Below are 17357 nucleotides of genomic sequence, written 5' to 3' on the forward strand. Positions count from 1 at the left end.
ACTAACCAGCAAATGCAGGTGTATAAGTGTCTAATTCTGCACCCATTAATCTTTTAACATTTTATACCCATACTAAGACGCATGAACTTTCTAATTATATTCACTGACCCTTTTCTACAGTCTCATGTAACTCTTCAATCCCCATTACCATTCATCCTGCACCCTTGCAGCTTTTTCTACATGACCATTAACTTTGTCAACTATCTCCAACCGAATGCCTCTCAACTCTCTTGTAGACACACTGGAATGACCCCTTTCGATTCGCTTAACTTAACCCATTCCAGCTTTTTGTGTTTAAATCTAGATAAATTAACATCTCCAAAGAGCACGGTTGAACTCTGCGGAAGTTTCATCTCAGGGTCACCACCAGCCAGAATGCAGGCCCCCAACCCAACCCCACCTGACCAAGTGGTTGGGGATGCAGGTGATGCAGAGTCTCAGAGCGCCTCACACACCAGTATTCTCACACCTTCCGACGGTGGTGGTGGTGTAGGTGGCGGCGGTGATGGTGGAGGGGGCCGTCGTCACCATGGCTCCTGTCAATCTGTAGTCCAAACCTGTCCTCACCCGGATCTGATGAAGCCCTGGGTCTGTACCTTGCGCTGACATCATTTCCTTGCTTGCATTTCCTTGGAAAACACAACAAAAGGGTTGACACCTGGGACTGATGGTACTGCAAGGGTTTGAAGATTGAGCTGAGTCACCCACTCATGCAAAGGTCATAGGTCACCCACCCATGCAAAGGTCATATGTCACCCACTCATGCATAATGGAGATCACATTTAAACATTTAAATCACTAAAGTCAGTCTATTCAGTTCTAGAAGAAGGTCACATGCACATACACACACATGCTCATACACACACTAAAACTAGTCCAAAGCAAAGTAAAACAAGCCCTGGAGTCAAATATTACTGCTTGGAGAAAGTTCAACTTAGGCAAGGGAGCTTGTTGACACACAACACATGCCCTCTGTAGGGTGTAGGACATAGATAAAACCCTGAAAAGAGAAACAAGAAAACACTTCAAACTAAAATTGACCTTTACATGCTCCCATACAAACTAACGTTTGTAAACATAAATAACAGCTTCAGCACAGTGACTATAATGTACCCAATTTCTGCAAGATCAAAAAAACGCAAACTACAACACTGTCACACTTTTCTCGCTGGTCTTCAAGTAATTGCTGTCCCACACTGATGGTCTGCTGGGAGAGTTGGTCTGGACTCCAGGGAGAAAGAAAGCATTGATACAATGCTACAGTGTGCCTGCTGACATTTTCAGATAAATGTAATTTCTTATCGTCTGACTGAAGTTGAAGGTCCTCCAAATGCTAACAATGTTAGCGATTGATTGGCAGAACCATGGAGCGTTTTGCCTCCTTCTGCCTGAGGGATGCTAGCTGCAACCCTCCACATCTAGCTGACCATGGCAGCCATTCACAATGCAATGGAGCACTGGCGCAAGATTCATTTGGGATAAAAAGGTTTCAAAAACAAAAAATGATAGAGCAATGGGTGGAGTGTGTGTGTATGTGTGTGTGTGTTGCCGGGGGAGAGACATAAGAGTCACAAAAGTAGAAATAGAGATCTAGAATGCAGACCAATGGCGATCATTGCCTATTTCCAAAGATACGTTTATTTCCATGACTGCTGCACGCTCCATAATCCAGCCTTCCTCTGATAGGACTGGACACACACACACACACACACACACACACACACACACACACACACACACACACACACACACAAACTCCATAATCCAGCCTTCCTCTGAGCTCAAGATAAGCAGGGCAATAAACCCTCTTCAGACACGGCCCTGCCTGGGCCTTAGTTGGGCTCTGCCTCTTCAGGCCAAGGGAGGGAGACTGTGTGTGTATGTTTATGTATGTGTGTGTGTGTGTGTGTGTGTGTGAGAGAGAGTAAACGTGTGTGTAAGAGAGTTAACGAGTGTGTGTGTGTGTGTTTGTTTATGTATGTGTCTGTGTTAGAGAGAGATTAAAAGTGTGTGTGAGAGAGTAAATGAGTTTGTATGTGTGTGTGAGAGAGCGTAAATATGTGTGTGTGTCTGTGTGCGTGCGTGCGTGTGTGTGTGTGTGTGTGTGTAAGGTTTCTCTGCTAAGATGTTTTCTTGTAGGCCCGGTGTCTGAAAATAACTTATTTTAATAAAAAAAAAAAATTGGGATTCGATAAAATGCTACAAACGCAAATATAATTTAACCTATACAATGTACACCTAGTTTGACAAAGAAAAGACAACGTCCTGCATGGACACAGGAAACTAAAGAACTAGTCGAAAGATGTAAAACTAAAGAGAGAAACACGCGCACTTTTCATGCATTTCAAGTTGAAAAGAAAACCACAACAGCATTGTTTAATGTTGCTAGCTAGATCGCTAGATCCTTCATAATTTCAGCACAACCTTTGCCGCAACTTAACAAGATAATTACCAAAGCAATGGCCCTACAAGACAAGCTAAACCCCATATATAGTCTATTGGTCAACATCAGCAACACATGGTTTGGGAGAACTGCCCCAGTGAATAACAGAATTGCCCCAGTGAAGAACAGAATTGCCCCAGTGAAGAACAGAACTGCCCCCAGTGAACAACAGAACTGCCCCAGTGAACAACAGAATTGCCCCAGTGAATAACAGAACTGCCCCAGTGAACAACAAAACTGCCCCCAGTGAAGAACAGAACTGCCCCCTATGAAGAACAGAACTGCCCCAAGTGAAGAACAGAACTGCCCCCTATGAAGAACAGAACTGCCCCAGTGAAGAACAGAACTGCCCCAGTGAAGAACAGAACCGCCCTCAGTGAAGAACAGAACTGACTAAATAACAGAATTGCCCCAGTGAAGAACAGAACTGCCCCATTGAATAACAGAACTGCCCCAGTGAAGAACAGAACTGCCCAGGCTATCAAACAAGCCCAAAGAGCAGCTGATGCTTCCAATAGAGAACGCCCTCCTTGCAGAAATAGAACAATCTGATAAGGATAATCGCCATGATGTGTGTGGTGGAGCTCGGACTGAAGCCTAACTAACAGTGATAAGATTGAGTCCCCCATGCTGGCTAATGGAAGCGGGTAGTGGTTCGATTTTGTGATTGTGCTAATCAATAAATAAGATGATAACAATAAGATGATTGATTTGCTTTAGTTAAATCACAAGTGTCCGGTTTAAGGATATGGTTTATGCTTTGGATGAGCATCATTACTAAACATTTTGATTGACAAGTTTTTTAATCAACTTTAGCAAGCAAAACTTGGAAATGACCAGCTAACGGAATCCCTGGTGTATATATGTATGAGTGTGTGTATGCGTGGGAGTAAGAGAGGGTGAGTGTGTATGAGTGCATGTATGTGTGTGTGTGTGCGTGTGTGTGTGTGTGTGTGTGTGTGTGTGTGTGTGTGTGTGTGTGTGTGTGTGTGTGTGTCTGTTTGTGTCTGCGTGCGTGTGTGTGCGTGCGTGCGTGTTTGTGTGCGTGTACGCGCGAGTGTGTGTGTGTGTGCGTGCGTGCCAGTGTGTGTGTGTGTGCAGGGGGTGGGTTCAAGAGAGATGCATTTTCCATCTGGCTGCTTTGGTACACTGAGTTCTCTGTGGAGAGGCCACTGCAGACAGGAGTCCAGCGCTGGTTTGCCCAGGCTCACAGGAGGGATGCTACAGTATCCACCACACACACACACACACACACACACACATGTGTACACACACACACGCACACATGCATGCACACTTGCACACAAACAAATAAACACACAACACACACAACACACACACTGAGAGAAACCAGTGTGAGACCAGAGGAGATGGTACACCTAACTGTTACACCTCATCACACACCTCCCTATGCTCACCTCCCTGTTACACCTCATCACACACCTCCCTATGCTCACCTCCCTGTTACACCTCATCACACACCTCCCTATGCTCACCTCCCTGTTACACCTCATCACACACCTCCCTATGCTCACCTCCCTGCTACACCTCATCACACACCTCCCTATGCTCACCTCCCTGTTACACCTCATCACACACCTCCCTATGCTCACCTCCCTGTTACACCTCATCACACACCTCCCTATGCTCACCTCCCTGTTACACCTCATCACACACCTCCCTATGCTCACCTCCCTGCTACACCTCATCACACACCTCCCTATGCTCACCTCCCTGTTACACCTCATCACACACCTCCCTATGCTCACCTCCCTGTTACACCTCATCACACACCTCCCTATGCTCACCTCCCTGCTACACCTCATCACACACCTCCCTATGCTCACCTCCCTGTTAAAACCTCATCACACACCTCCCTATGCTCACCTCCCTGTTACACCTCATCACACACCTCCCTATGCTCACCTCCCTGCTACACCTCATCACACACCTCCCTATGCACACCTCACTGCTACACGTCATCACACAAACTGCGGGATGGGAGCCGGAGCGAAAAACAACCGACGGCCAAACCAGCTAACCTACAAGATCCGATTTTGAGACGTGTTTTCCTTCTCTCTCTCCATTACTCCGACTCCTATTTCAACACCGCCGCTTCCCAGTACTAATCTCGCCTAGTTTCTCTCTTCCCAGCATTATCTCTTCCTCTCTATCTATCTCTCCATTTCTCCTCTTCTCGTCTTTGCCGTCTGTTTCCTTCCACCATTATCTCTCTCTATCTCTTTCTCTCTCTCCATTTCTTTGTCTGTTCTCATTTTTGCTCTCCCTGTTTCCCACCCTCTCGTCTATCTCTCTGTTGTCTCTCTCTCCTCGTCTCGTCTCTCCCTCGTCTCTCCCTCGTCTCTCCCTCGTCTCAGTCTCTCTCTCCTCGTCTCTCTCTGCAGCCAGGCCTGTGTGCTGTGTGAGGACTGTAGCGTCTTATGTAACACCCATGGCTAAGCCTGGTCGGGCTGCCTCTTTCTCTCTCTCGGCTGGGCTGCACTCTCTCTCTCTTTCGTCTCTCTCTCTCTCTCTTTTGGCTGGGCTGCACTCTCTCTCTCTCTTTTGTCTTTCTCTCTTCTCTCTCTCTCTCTGTTGGCTGGGCTGCACTCTCTCTCTCTCTCTCTCTTTTGTCTCTCTCTCTTCTCTCTCTCTCTCTCTTTTGGCTGGGCTGCACTCTCTCTCTATCTCTTTCGTCTCTCTATCTCTTTCGTCTCTCTCTCTCTTTTGGCTGGGCTGCACTCTCTCTCTATCTCTTTCGTCTCTCTCTCTCTCTCTCTCTCTCTCTCTCTCTCGGCTGGGCTGCACTCTCTCTCTATCTCTTTCGTCTCTCTATCTCTTTCGTCTCTCCCTCTCTCTCTCTCTCTCTCTCTCTCTCTCTCTCTCTCTTTTGGCTGGGCTGCACTCTCTCTCTATCTCTTTCGTCTCTCTCTCTCTCTCTCTCTCTCTCTCTCTCTCTCGGCTGGGCTGCCTCTCTCCCAGGACTGGGCCAGAGAGCGGAGCCAACATAAACCCCACAAATAATCAAATCAAACTGCTAAATTACAGGGGGCTATTAGAATCCAGCACACACCCTCTGTTTCCCCCATTCTCTCACTCTCTCTCTCTCTCTCTTTCCGTCCCTTTCTCTAGCTCCCTCTCTCCTAGTCCTGGGAGCTATTCCTGCTTTGGTGGAGGGCGCTAGGCTAGCAGAGATGGGGGAAAGGGCTTCTTGATGCCGTCCGACAGCACATGATGAGTCAGAGTGGTTTAGTGGGCCAAGATTCACAGCACTCTCCCATAGCACCCCTCACTAAAACAGCCCCCATTCTCACACACACACACACACACACACACACACACACACAGCCCTGCCTGCCTGTTGGAAACACTGAGTCAGCCAACTGGCCAAGGACTTTCCTTTCATGTTTATCTGTGGGTCCAAACATACACACACACAACCACACACAACCTCACACAATGGCCGGTTCATGGAAGTAAGGCCCCACAAATAATGTAAGTAATGCCAGAGAAAGCAGACAGTTATCAGAGAACCCATTTCCCTGTTTCCTGCGGATGTGTTTGTTTGAGCCCCATCTCTCCCGGTCTGTGTGTGTGTGTGTGTGTGTGTGTGTATGTGTGTGTGTGTGTGTGTGTGTGTGTGTGTGTGTGTGTGTGTGCATATGTGTGTGTCTATGTGTGTGTGTGTGTGTGTGTGTGCATATGTGTGTGTCTATGTGTGTGTGTGTGTGTGTGTGTGTGTGTGTGTGTGCATATGTGTGTGTGTCTGATTAAGTATGTGTGTGTTTGCGTGGCTGCAGGTTTCACAACTGTTATAATTAAGAACTGTGAAGGCTGAGGCAGCCAGTACCCTTTTCATGTGAGCAAGTGTGTGTACGTATGTGGCTATGTATGTGCGTTACTGTTGTGAGTAAATGTAAGCGAGCATGTGTGTGTGTGTGTGTGTGTGTGTGTGGGGCAGCCTTACATAACCCCCCCATCATAACCCCACAGGGAGGAAATCATCAGACTGCAGTTTCCACTGACCGTCACGTTGCATTGTTCTGGCGATGTCAGACGGAAGAGATCTCACTTCTGGCCAACCAAGAAAACACAAAAAAGAAAAAGACACAAAAAAAGGACAGCCAAAGACAAGCCCAATCAAAGGCCAACCAATCTCTTTCCTTTCCCCTCTTTCACTGTCTCCCTTTCTTTCCCCTCTTTTCCTCTGTCTATCTTTCCTTTCCTGTCTTTATTTCCTTTCCCCCTCTTTTCCTGTCTATCTTTCCTTTCCCCCTCTTTTCCTCTGTCTCTCTTTCTTTCCCATCTTTTCCTCTGTCTCTCTTTCTTTCCCCTCTTTTCCTCCGTCTCTTTCCTTTCCCCTCTTTCACTGTCTCTCTTTCTTTCCCCTCTTTTCCTCTATCTATCTTTCCTTTCCTTTCTTTTCCTGTCTTTATTTCCTTTCCCCATCTTTTCCTCTGTCTCTCTTTCTTTCCCATCTTTTCCTGTCTCTCTTTCTTTCCCCTCTTTTCCTCTCTCTTTCCTTTTCCCCTCTTTTCCTGTCTCTCTTTCTTTCCCCTCTTTTCCTCCATCTCTTTCCTTTTTCCCTCTTTTCCTTTGTCTTTACTTCCTTTCCTTTCTTGTCCTCTGTCTCTCTTTCCTTTTCCCCTCTTTTACTCTCTTTCTTCCCCTTTCCCCTCTTTTTCTCTGTCTCTCTTTCCTTTCCCCTCTGTCTCTGAGGGTCGTCTCACCCATCTAGTCCTCAGTCCTAATGAGGAACCATCCACGCTGCCAATGCTGAGCGTCCATCACCTCATCTAACCCCTCTGCCAAGCGCTCCGCAGGAACCCGACACATGCAAACACACCGTCGGTCCTTAATTAAACACAAAGGCATTTGCTCTGAAGGCATTCCGTGTCTAAGCAGGAGCAGGCCAAATGCTGGTTCATAGACCAGATGCAGTAGTACTGAGCTTCTGGTAATCACCATGAAGTCTGGTACTCTTTCCTACTGAAAGGGACTTCGAAAGGAAAATGTGACAGTTTCCGTCATTTACAGTCAATCTCTTGACAGAGATAGCTTTGGAATAAACAAAGTTAATGTGATCACATTGGCAGGGTGAGAAATATCAACAGAAACCCTCCTTAATGAAACTGAAAACCTTCCACACGGGTGGGGTTGGATATAGTTTGAGGCTGCTCACTTTTGGATGAATCTGTTGGAATATTAGCCAGACTAAACGTGAAACGCTAGCCAGTATTAGCCAGAAATGTTAGTATGTGTACAACTGGCTCTGCCCCAGATGTCATCATTAGGTCCCTGGCTAAATGTGGCCATATTTGCGTTGGGTCCTCTGGTGCTCTTGGCCAGTCAGTTTAGGCTTAGATAACATACAGTATGTATTCTGGTTGAAACTGGTTAAAACCTTGAAGCCAAATACAACCTTTAAGCAGCAACACTAAGATCATAGGTCATATTTCTGAACATATACTGATAAAAGCTTTACATTCACTCAGCTACAATAGAGAGGATAGCGGTGAATGTGTTTCACCATTCACAGTTGAAACTCAGTTTTGAGGACAACAGTTTTGTAACTGGATCAGTGAGCTTAGTTTTTGTGACTTAAGAGTTTTGTAACAGGCCCATGGAGTATCTGTTTAGTTACTCAGCCAGTAGACTTTAGTATTTAGATATTTTGCAAAAGTTTCCGTGACCAGCCCAAACCAATATGTTACCTGTAGTAAGTAAGCTAATTCCCAGTCTTGATACTGGCTGAGAAAGAAAGAAACCATTTAGGCACTAGATTTTGAAATGCTTTCTTGATGGTGTGTATGTGTGTGTGTGTGTGTGTGTGTGTGTGTGTGTGTGTGTGTGTGTTATGACTAATATCAGTCTGTGGGCTCTAGTCACAGTTCCGATTATGAATATCTGGGAGTCAAAGAGAGTTGTCCGACAACCAGCAGAGAGTTTTTGAAGAGAGTGGAGGCAAGACAATCAGACACCCTCACACAACCGTCACACCAAAATGAGGACAGTCCTAAGTCCTAACGAAACTGACAAAGACGTGTATGTGTGTGCATGTGTTAGTTAGTGTGTTAGCAGACAGAATACTAAGCAGCAGCTGTGGCAGCATAGATCAGAGGCATTTAAAGCATTGCAGGAGAGAGAGAGGGGAAGACAGGAGGAGAGAGAGAGAGGGAGAGAGAGAGAGAGAGAGAGAGGGGAAGAAACGGGTGGGTGGGAAGAGCCTATGAGGGAGGCCTGATTATTTTAGCAGATTCAATCACACACCAGCTGGGGAAAGCACTGTGCACCTTGTGAGACGTAAGTTAAACACACTCACTCTCTCACACACACACACACACAAAAACACACACACACACACACACACACACACACACACACACACACACTAAAGCAAAGCTCCAGCAACTTCAGTCTAGGGGCAGATACTGGTTTTGGACCGCTTGAGCCGTGGTTAAACACTGTAACTGTATAAGACAGGAACACACACACACACACACACACACACACACACCATCCAAGCTGTTTCACGTTTGTGAGTCTCCGCAGAGTTTCCTCCTTCTCTTATTTGCCCTGGTTGTTTATTAGCCAGTGCTGGAGGATAGAAGTGTGTGTGTGTGTGTGAGTGAGTGAGTGAGTGAATGAGTGAGTGAGTGAGTGGGAGAGAGACAGAGCGAGAGTGAGAGAGAGAGAGAGAGAGAGAGGGAAAGAGTGGCCAAACAATTGGCCAGATTCATAACTATGGGCTTTGAGTGACAGTAAAGATGAAGACAGAACAAGTTCAATATCAAATGTATTGAGTGTGTGAGTGCATGTGTAACAGAGAGACAGAGGCAGACGCAGGAAGAGGGAGAGAAAGAAAGCGCATGTATATAAGAGTATGTGTGAGGGAGAGGGAGAGAGAGAGAAGGGGAAAGGAGGGGTTGAGGGAAGGGAGAGAAGCCAGAGAAGAGGCAGAGAAAGAGAAAGAGGGAGAGAGAGAGAGAGAGAGAAGGGGAGAGGAGGGGTTGAGGGACTGCAGAACAAAGCACTCTTTGTGTGGTGCACACAGAGGGAGAGGAGGGGAGTGTTTAACAGTCTGCACTCACTGCATTCCTGCAGCCAGATTACCAACCACACACACACACACACACACACACACACACACACACACACACACACACACCTTCTCAGATCCTGACACACAGAGACTTAACTCTTCACAGACCACATATCCCGCAACGGTCCTTTCTACATTTCGGTCTTTCGTTTTTTTAATCTTTTCTAGATATGCTCGCCTCTGTTAGATACACACTGCCAAGTCTGACTAAACACGAATAAACCTCTTGGATTCGCTTCGGTTCGGGCCAGAACCACATGAATGGTTGTAGGATTTGTTAACAGAGACAGACACACTCTAACGTAACCCATTGGTGCACTTCTTTAAGTACAAACGCACATTCAAGGCACTAAGTCACACTTTTACAGAACTAGGGCACTTGCACACCAGTTAAGTCTCAAGGGAGCTGTACTCCGCGATCCTGGGATCGTTTCTATATGATGTATGGTTCTCATGCAGTGGAAACACTCCTACATACACCAACCAACTTCAAGACAAACACACACACACACACACACACACACACACACACACACACACACACACACACACACACACACAGGACTCCAAAAGGGAAAGACAAGGCATGTGGGGGTGGGGGGATAGGGAGGGAGGCCAGGAAGTCTCGTCACCTGGTAGCACACTGCTCTGAGGAATGTGCTCCTCCTCTGGTTCTTAGAGCCAAGAGATGTGGGATTATGGGAGGGAGAGCCTCCTCGACCACCCTCTACTATCTACACTGCTATAAATACTACAAGATGACTGCTAATGTTAACAACCTGGCAGTGGCCTTGAGGCTAACTGGCCTGCACAAGATGATGTACTATAATGGTATGAATGATGGATTAATGCAAGAGAATGTATCTAATTATCGGAAGATCAAAGCTCACCATCATATAAACTGAACTGCCCATAGACTGATGTCTATGGTGGTACTCTTACTGGCTAGATGCTTCTGTAGACGTTACATAAGAGCACTGGTATGACAAACATCAAAGACCTCATTCTGGGGCCTCCAACTGTCAGGTAGGTTAGCATTTTTCATCAGGCTTTTGTACATTGTGTGCATAACTGCACTGTTTACAAGCAAGAGTTTAATACACTAAACTATGGATGAGTCAGGTGACTATTTGAATTCATTCATTTAATTGACATTTCAGACGCTCGTAATTGAACATCGGAGGTGACTGATTTGAGCCGTGACATAATTATAAATAACATTACAGTGACAGAACGAAAACTCTGTGTAGCCCACTCCTTGGCTTAAGAACAGTTTCAAACAGAGATCACATATTCTGCTTGTTTGAATAACTACTCCCACTATTAGGACAACCCTCGTTGCTTGATAAATCCAACTGTTGGTTTTAGCATCTGATTAGACTTGTGTGCTTTCTCCCGCTCCCTCCTAATCTCCCACATGTGGAATGTGAAATACACATGCTCATTCACACATAGTATAAACGCATTATGAAGGGTATTATACTATTTTGTGTGAAATGTACATGCAGGCTCTTTAGGCCCATCATGCAAGTCATGCAGGACAAGTGTAAGTAAGTAAGTAAGTAAGTAATATTTATTTGATCAAGAGGGACAGTGTAGATTCATGAACATTAAAATGTAAATGCTCCCAATTATAGCCAGAAGGCAAGTTTCCATTGGCAGTCCCCTTGCCGGAGTGAAAAAAGGCTATACAACCTTTTAAAAAAAAAAGGTATTAAGTGACAATATATCAATATACAAAACAAAATAATCCCTATTTTTTTTTTCTTTTGCAGAGCTTTCCCATATGAGCTAGCTCACCTCTCAGGTACAAGTCTATTAATGCGCACTGGTGTGGCTGTCTGGGATGTTGTCCCGGTGTCTCTTTGTGCTGACGGGACAGAAGCGGCAGAGCAGGAAGAGCTGTGGAGTGGCCCAGGCTGTCGGAGAGGAAAGAGGAAGCTGCCAGAGGGGCGCCGATCTCCAGAGGATAGCAGGCTGTGGGAACGCAGGGCACGGGATAAACCACGGAACACAGGGCACGGAACATCGGGCCATGGAACGCGGGGCACAGGACACCGGGCCACGGAACAAAGGCCCATGGAACACAGGAGGTGGAAAATGGCTGCCAGGCTGTTAGCTGGACAAGGGGTACAAGACACAGGCCACTTCATCGGTAGGAATCCAGAGGACAACAGGGTCTGCTGCCAAATGGTCTGTCCCTTTCTTCTTTCTCTCGCACACACACACCCAGACCCACACTCACAGACCCACACTCACACTCACACTCACACACACACACACAAAGCGCTCCAGAGAGAGGTCTTAACAGACAGGCACAGATACAAGGTTTAAAAAAAAAAAAACAGGTCCAAATGACCTCACTGACAAACACTGACGTTGGGGCTCAGAACACATCCCCGTAAGAAGGCTCAGATGTGAGCACTGGTGAGGTGATGAACGAGACGCGTTTCCTAACAACAGGGGACTGGAGTGGGAGAAGGGAGAAAGAGAGAGAAAGAGAGAGAGAGAGAGAGCGAGAGAGGGAGAGGGAGAGAGAGAGAGGAGAGGAGAGAGGAGTGGGAGAAGGGAGAAGGGAGAAAGAGAGAGAAAGAGAGAGAGAGAGAGAGAGGGATAGAGAGAGGAGTGGGAAAAGGGAGAAAGAGAGAGGAGAGAGAAAGAGAGAGAGAGAGGCGAGAGGAGTGGGAGAAGAGAGAAAGAGACCGAGAGGAGAGAGGCAGCAGAGAGGAGAGAGATGCACCAGAGAGGCAGCAGAGAGGACAGCTAATCCAAGGGATTAGTGGTTACTCTCTCCCACTCTACATAGAGGCCCATGACCTTCATTGCAGCTGTACACAAGGTTAATGAGGAATATCATCTATCCATCCCTCCCTCCCTCCCTCCCTCCATTTCATGGTGAAGAAAGCATAATAGGCTGTGACAAACTCTAAGTCACTCTTCATTCCTTTCCTGTGTGTATCACAATAGGACACCCACACAACCCCCCGCCCCCCCCACACCCACACACTCACCCCCACACACACAGACTCACCCACACACACTCACCCACACAGACACCCCCCCACACTCACCCACAAAGGGACAGACACACACACACAACCACACACACACACACACACACACTATGATTCATAGCACACCCAGGATTCCACCACATCACTCACATCCGAATACCATCGCCATTTATTCAAATCATCAACAAACATATGTGAAACACACACGGGGATACACACACACAGATTCAAACATATGTGAAATCAACATATTTTTACGTGCAAATCCAGGCTGCCCAGCTTAATCATTTCTATCTATAAACTGCTGTTAAAACTTCAGAAGTGATTTCAGTACCCTGGAGTCTTTCTCAGGAGGGGGGGGGGGGGGGGGGGGAGTTGTTGCTGTGTTGTAATACCTCTCCGGCTCCTTATCACTGCGCATGAATGCACAGATATCAAAACCGCATTAAACCACACGGCATTCCGAGCCCGCATTCCAGGGCGTCCACACGCACTCCGCCATCTCTCGGCAGCACTAATGAAAAGCAGAGACTGGCAGCGCACACACACAGACACACACACACACACACACACACACACACACACAGCTCCACGAGAAAAAGGGAGTTGAGGTCCGAGGGGCCTTAACCAAACAGCTCAGCCGCAGAACAAAAAAAAAAGCGTCCGGATCTGATGATACTCACACACGCTCACACACACACACACACGAACGCTTGCCAATTCCATACTAATCAGCATTTGCAGGAAGGGCCAAGACGCTGGCTACAATCAACAGGAGAAGCAGCAGCGGCGGCACTTGAGCTGGGGCTCAATCGTCTAAAGGCTCGAGCTTTGACAGATAGGAGGAGGAGGAGGAGGAGGAGGAAGCAGAATTCCTCCTGAAAGATGAGGAATTTTTCCATTTCCTCAGGACTGCGCTGGACTGGATTGTTTTTGGCCTTGGCTTTGGCCGTGGCCGTGCATGCCTCACCCCGAGGTGCTCAGAGACAGGTGTGTGTGTGTGTGTTTGTGTTTGTGAGTGTGTGTGTTTGTGTGTGTGTGTTTGTTTGTGTGTTTGTGTGTGTGTGTGTGTTTGTGTGTGGTGCTCAGAGACAGGCCTTGGGTCAGGGGTCATCCCTAGCTGAAAAAAGCAGCTTTCAATCAGGACTTAACTCCAAGCATAACTTTGAACTGTACATCAAGGTCATACAGCACACTGAGAATGTGTTTTTGCTACTACGACTCTTTTTGCTATGCTATATTAAAGTGTTGGAGTACATGAAAACAAATATTACACTAATAAACTAGTGTGTGACAGATATATTTTAAGTTTACAAAAACACTTTCTTTGCATACAGCACAAGCGCTGATCATGAGTCATAATCAATTAAATAATCACCAACTACTGATCATGAGTCATAATCAATTAAATAATCACCAGGCACTGATCAGGAGTAAAAGTCTATTAACTAATCACTAAATACTGATCGGGAGTCATAATCTATTAAATAATCACTAAGTACTGATCGGGAGTCATAATCTATTAAATAATCACATGACCATTTAGCTAGGTAGGTTGGGGGGGGGGGGGGGGGGTGATCTGATACACACAGGCTAAATGGACCAACCGTGGCTTTTAGGCCAAGAAATGTAGACAGCTGCAGCTGCCAATGTAACACAGAACTCCACCCACTTAAGACCTCCTTTATAGTTATATAGTCCCGCTAGTTTCTGTTCACTCATACATTACTATCAAAACTTACATTTGACCATCAGAATTTTACTCAATATCACTCTCACCTCTCATTATCTACATCAGTGAACATTGCTGTGATTTTTTACTTTACTACTGTAACTGCCTGCCATCCACTCCTATGACTTCAGGGTTCATTGTATCGTCCTGAGGGTGTGTGGCCTTGGTAGGGGATGTTCGTGTAACCCTCGTATAACCCTGTGTGTGTGTGTGTGTGTGTGTGTGTGTGTGTGTGTGTGTGTGTGTGTGTGTGTGTGTGTGTGTGTGTGTGTGTGTGTGTGTGTGTGTGTGTGTGTGTGTGTGTGTGTGTGTGTGTGTGTGTGTGTGTGTGTGTGTGTGTGTGTGTGTGTGTGTGTGTGAGTGAGTGAGTGAGTGAGTGAGTGAGTGAGTGAGTGAGTGAGTGAGTGAGTGAGTGAGTGAGTGAGTGAGTGAGTGAGTGAGTGAGTGAGTGAGTGAGTGAGTGAGTGAGAAAGAAAGAAAGAGAAAGAGAAAGAGAAAGAGAAAGAGAGAGAGAGAGAGAGAGAGAGAGAGAGAGAGAAGGAGACACTAGGGCCGTAAAAGGCAGCTGTTCAGCACTCGCTCTGTCTTTCCCGCTTCCATTTCCCAGCGCTGCGTCTCCTGCAGCAGGCCTGTGAAAGGTCCTGGAACAGAAGCTCCATCAGAGTTTCCAGGCGTCTCATTAAACGCTCCACAGATGCCCCTGGCCACTGCGCCGAGCAATCGCATGCTTTAGCGCATCGGGCCGCCGAACATGCTCTACAGGGCGAGGAAGGGGGAGAGATGGGGAGGGGGGGGGGGGGGGGGGTGGGGGGCTGGGCATCACATGTGCGCGATAAAAAAATGACGCGGCTGCTATGCGCTAGAGTTCCAGGCGCTCACGTGGTAGGGTCACCTGCTGCACTGATCACAAGTCGGATGAGCGAGGGGACGAGGAGCTAATGGAGTCCCAGCCGTCTCAGGTGTGAGTGTGTGTGTGTGTGTGTGTGTGTGTGTTAAACGCCCCTGCATCGTGCGATTCCACGGTGCTGGGGTGATAGGGTTACGAGAGCGCGGCGGAGTGCAATCAGAGATGGCCAACAGTGTCTCAGCAGAAAAGGGAAAGGGGGGGGGGGGGTTGGGGGGGGGGGGGCCGACAAAACAATCCCTCCTGAGGGAACAAAGAGCAGAGATTAATCCTGGCCTGGGGGGGGAGTGCAGACACCCGGCAGATCCAATCACGGCACCTGAAGTAAAGAGGCATAACTCGGATGTCAGATGGCACTCTGGGAAACAGCGTTCACCTCTCCTCCTGAAGTTTCAGTGACATGCAAGGAAGAGGCCGCCACAGGAACGTGTACAGTTGCATCAGACAGAGAGAGAGAAAGAGAGAGAGACAGAGAGAGAGAGAGAGAGAGAGAGGGAGAGAGAGAGAGAGAGAAAGAGAGAGAGAGAGCGCCCCATTCACAGTTTCCTATGGTCTGGCGAATATGTTTTCTGTCACATCCAATCATCTGCTGACTCCAATCACATCACAATGGCAGACAAAGACCTTCAGTATTGCAATTCACACACACTCACACACACACACACACACACACACACACACAAGAACACACACACACACTGGGAGCCATGCTCCCTTACAGGAAGCCTGTGCTGTGCCGATGTCCATGCGATATCAAGCCGGCAGTTAGCGCCGCACACCTGGCCAAGGGATGGACATCTGGGCCGTATCTATGAGCTGGATACTGTACACACACAGACACACACACACGCCACTCCAGGTCACCTTTCCTCGCGGGAAATCAGCCTGCCGGAGCTGGGATTCCTCTCTCTTTTAGCGTTCATACGACACAGCTAATCTGGTCCCAGCAGCTGCTAAATGGAGGGTGATGTTAACACACACACACACACACACACACACACACACACACACACACACACACACACACACACACACACACAAACACACACAAACACACACACACACACACACAGGGTGATGTTAACTAACTTCGTTTCACGTGAAATTAGATTTCACCCTCTCAACGACACAGGATAACTTGAGAGCTAAGCGGCACACACTTTGATTCTCGCTCTCTCTGTCACTGTAGGATTCCGTGGAGGACTTCCAAAGGTTACTCTCCAGCGCTAGTTGTCACATTAACGTTTCCTCACGAGTACAAAACCTGCAAATAAGGCGGGTAAAAGACGCTCCCCCCGTCACAGGTGCTGGGTCCTCCCGAGTTTGTGTGTGTGTGTGTGTGTGTGTGTGTGTGTGTGTGTGTGTGTGTGTCTAAAGCTCCTCTCAGTACATTTCACACAGCTTCAATGGGGCCCATACTGCTGCTAATGCTAATGCTAAGGGTATCTTGTACAAGTAGTCTGTGAGATTTGAGTGTCACTGTCATCGCATCTATGTCGGCTAGTGTTCAGCTCCATTGTCCAATAGAAGTACATAGCTAGATCATACACTTCAGATTTTCTACATGGGAAGTATGACATTTGACTTTTGTGTTTTCCCCAAAAAAGGAGGTGAGGTTGAATGAATGTGACTGTGTGACCAGAAACCTGGGTGGATAAAAAGTCATCTTTCCTCCTTTATAAAACCTGCAGGTAAGATGCCCCATACGCCTGTGCGTGTCTGAAAAACCATCACACCCACACACACACACACACACACACACACACACACACACACACACACACACACACACACGCACGCTTCCGCACTGATCCCCTGCCTCCTCCCCCCCGATCCCGAGCCCAGAAGGACCCGAGTCCGAGTCAGAAGCCACCCCGACCAGGAGGTTACATAACGGCCCCTCATCAGCGGACGTAATGAGAGCAACGCGCCACGGACGGATAGAATTATAATGAGATCATTTAATGAGGACGATAAAACGATGGACTGAAAGGAGTGATTGAGGAGCAAATAGAGAGAGAAAGAGAGATAGAAAGAAAGAGACAAGGAAGGAGAGAGGAGTGGGGACTGAAAAGCTCTTTTCAGAGAGTCAATAGAAGAGAAGACTGATAGCCAGTGGAAGACAAAGCAGGGTCAAAAAGCTCTCGTCAAACACTGTGGAG

The 17357-nt window shown here is 47.3% G+C and overlaps 1 protein-coding gene across 1 annotated transcript in view; it reads right to left on the minus strand.

Annotated features, from left to right (window-relative positions):
- Positions 1-447: 447 nt before the first annotated feature.
- Positions 448-17357, minus strand: part of rad51b (RAD51 paralog B) — a gene marked incomplete at both ends in the record, with an annotated part of 37569 nt that continues 20659 nt past the window's right edge. Inside the window, one exon of the mRNA XM_080860305.1 lies at positions 448-629. Coding sequence (XP_080716431.1) covers positions 448-629 — 182 coding nt within the window. The remainder of the gene's footprint in view (positions 630-17357) is intronic.

Source organism: Sprattus sprattus, assembly GCF_963457725.1.
Source record: "Sprattus sprattus genome assembly, chromosome: 2".
Lineage (NCBI taxonomy): Eukaryota > Metazoa > Chordata > Actinopteri > Clupeiformes > Clupeidae > Sprattus > Sprattus sprattus.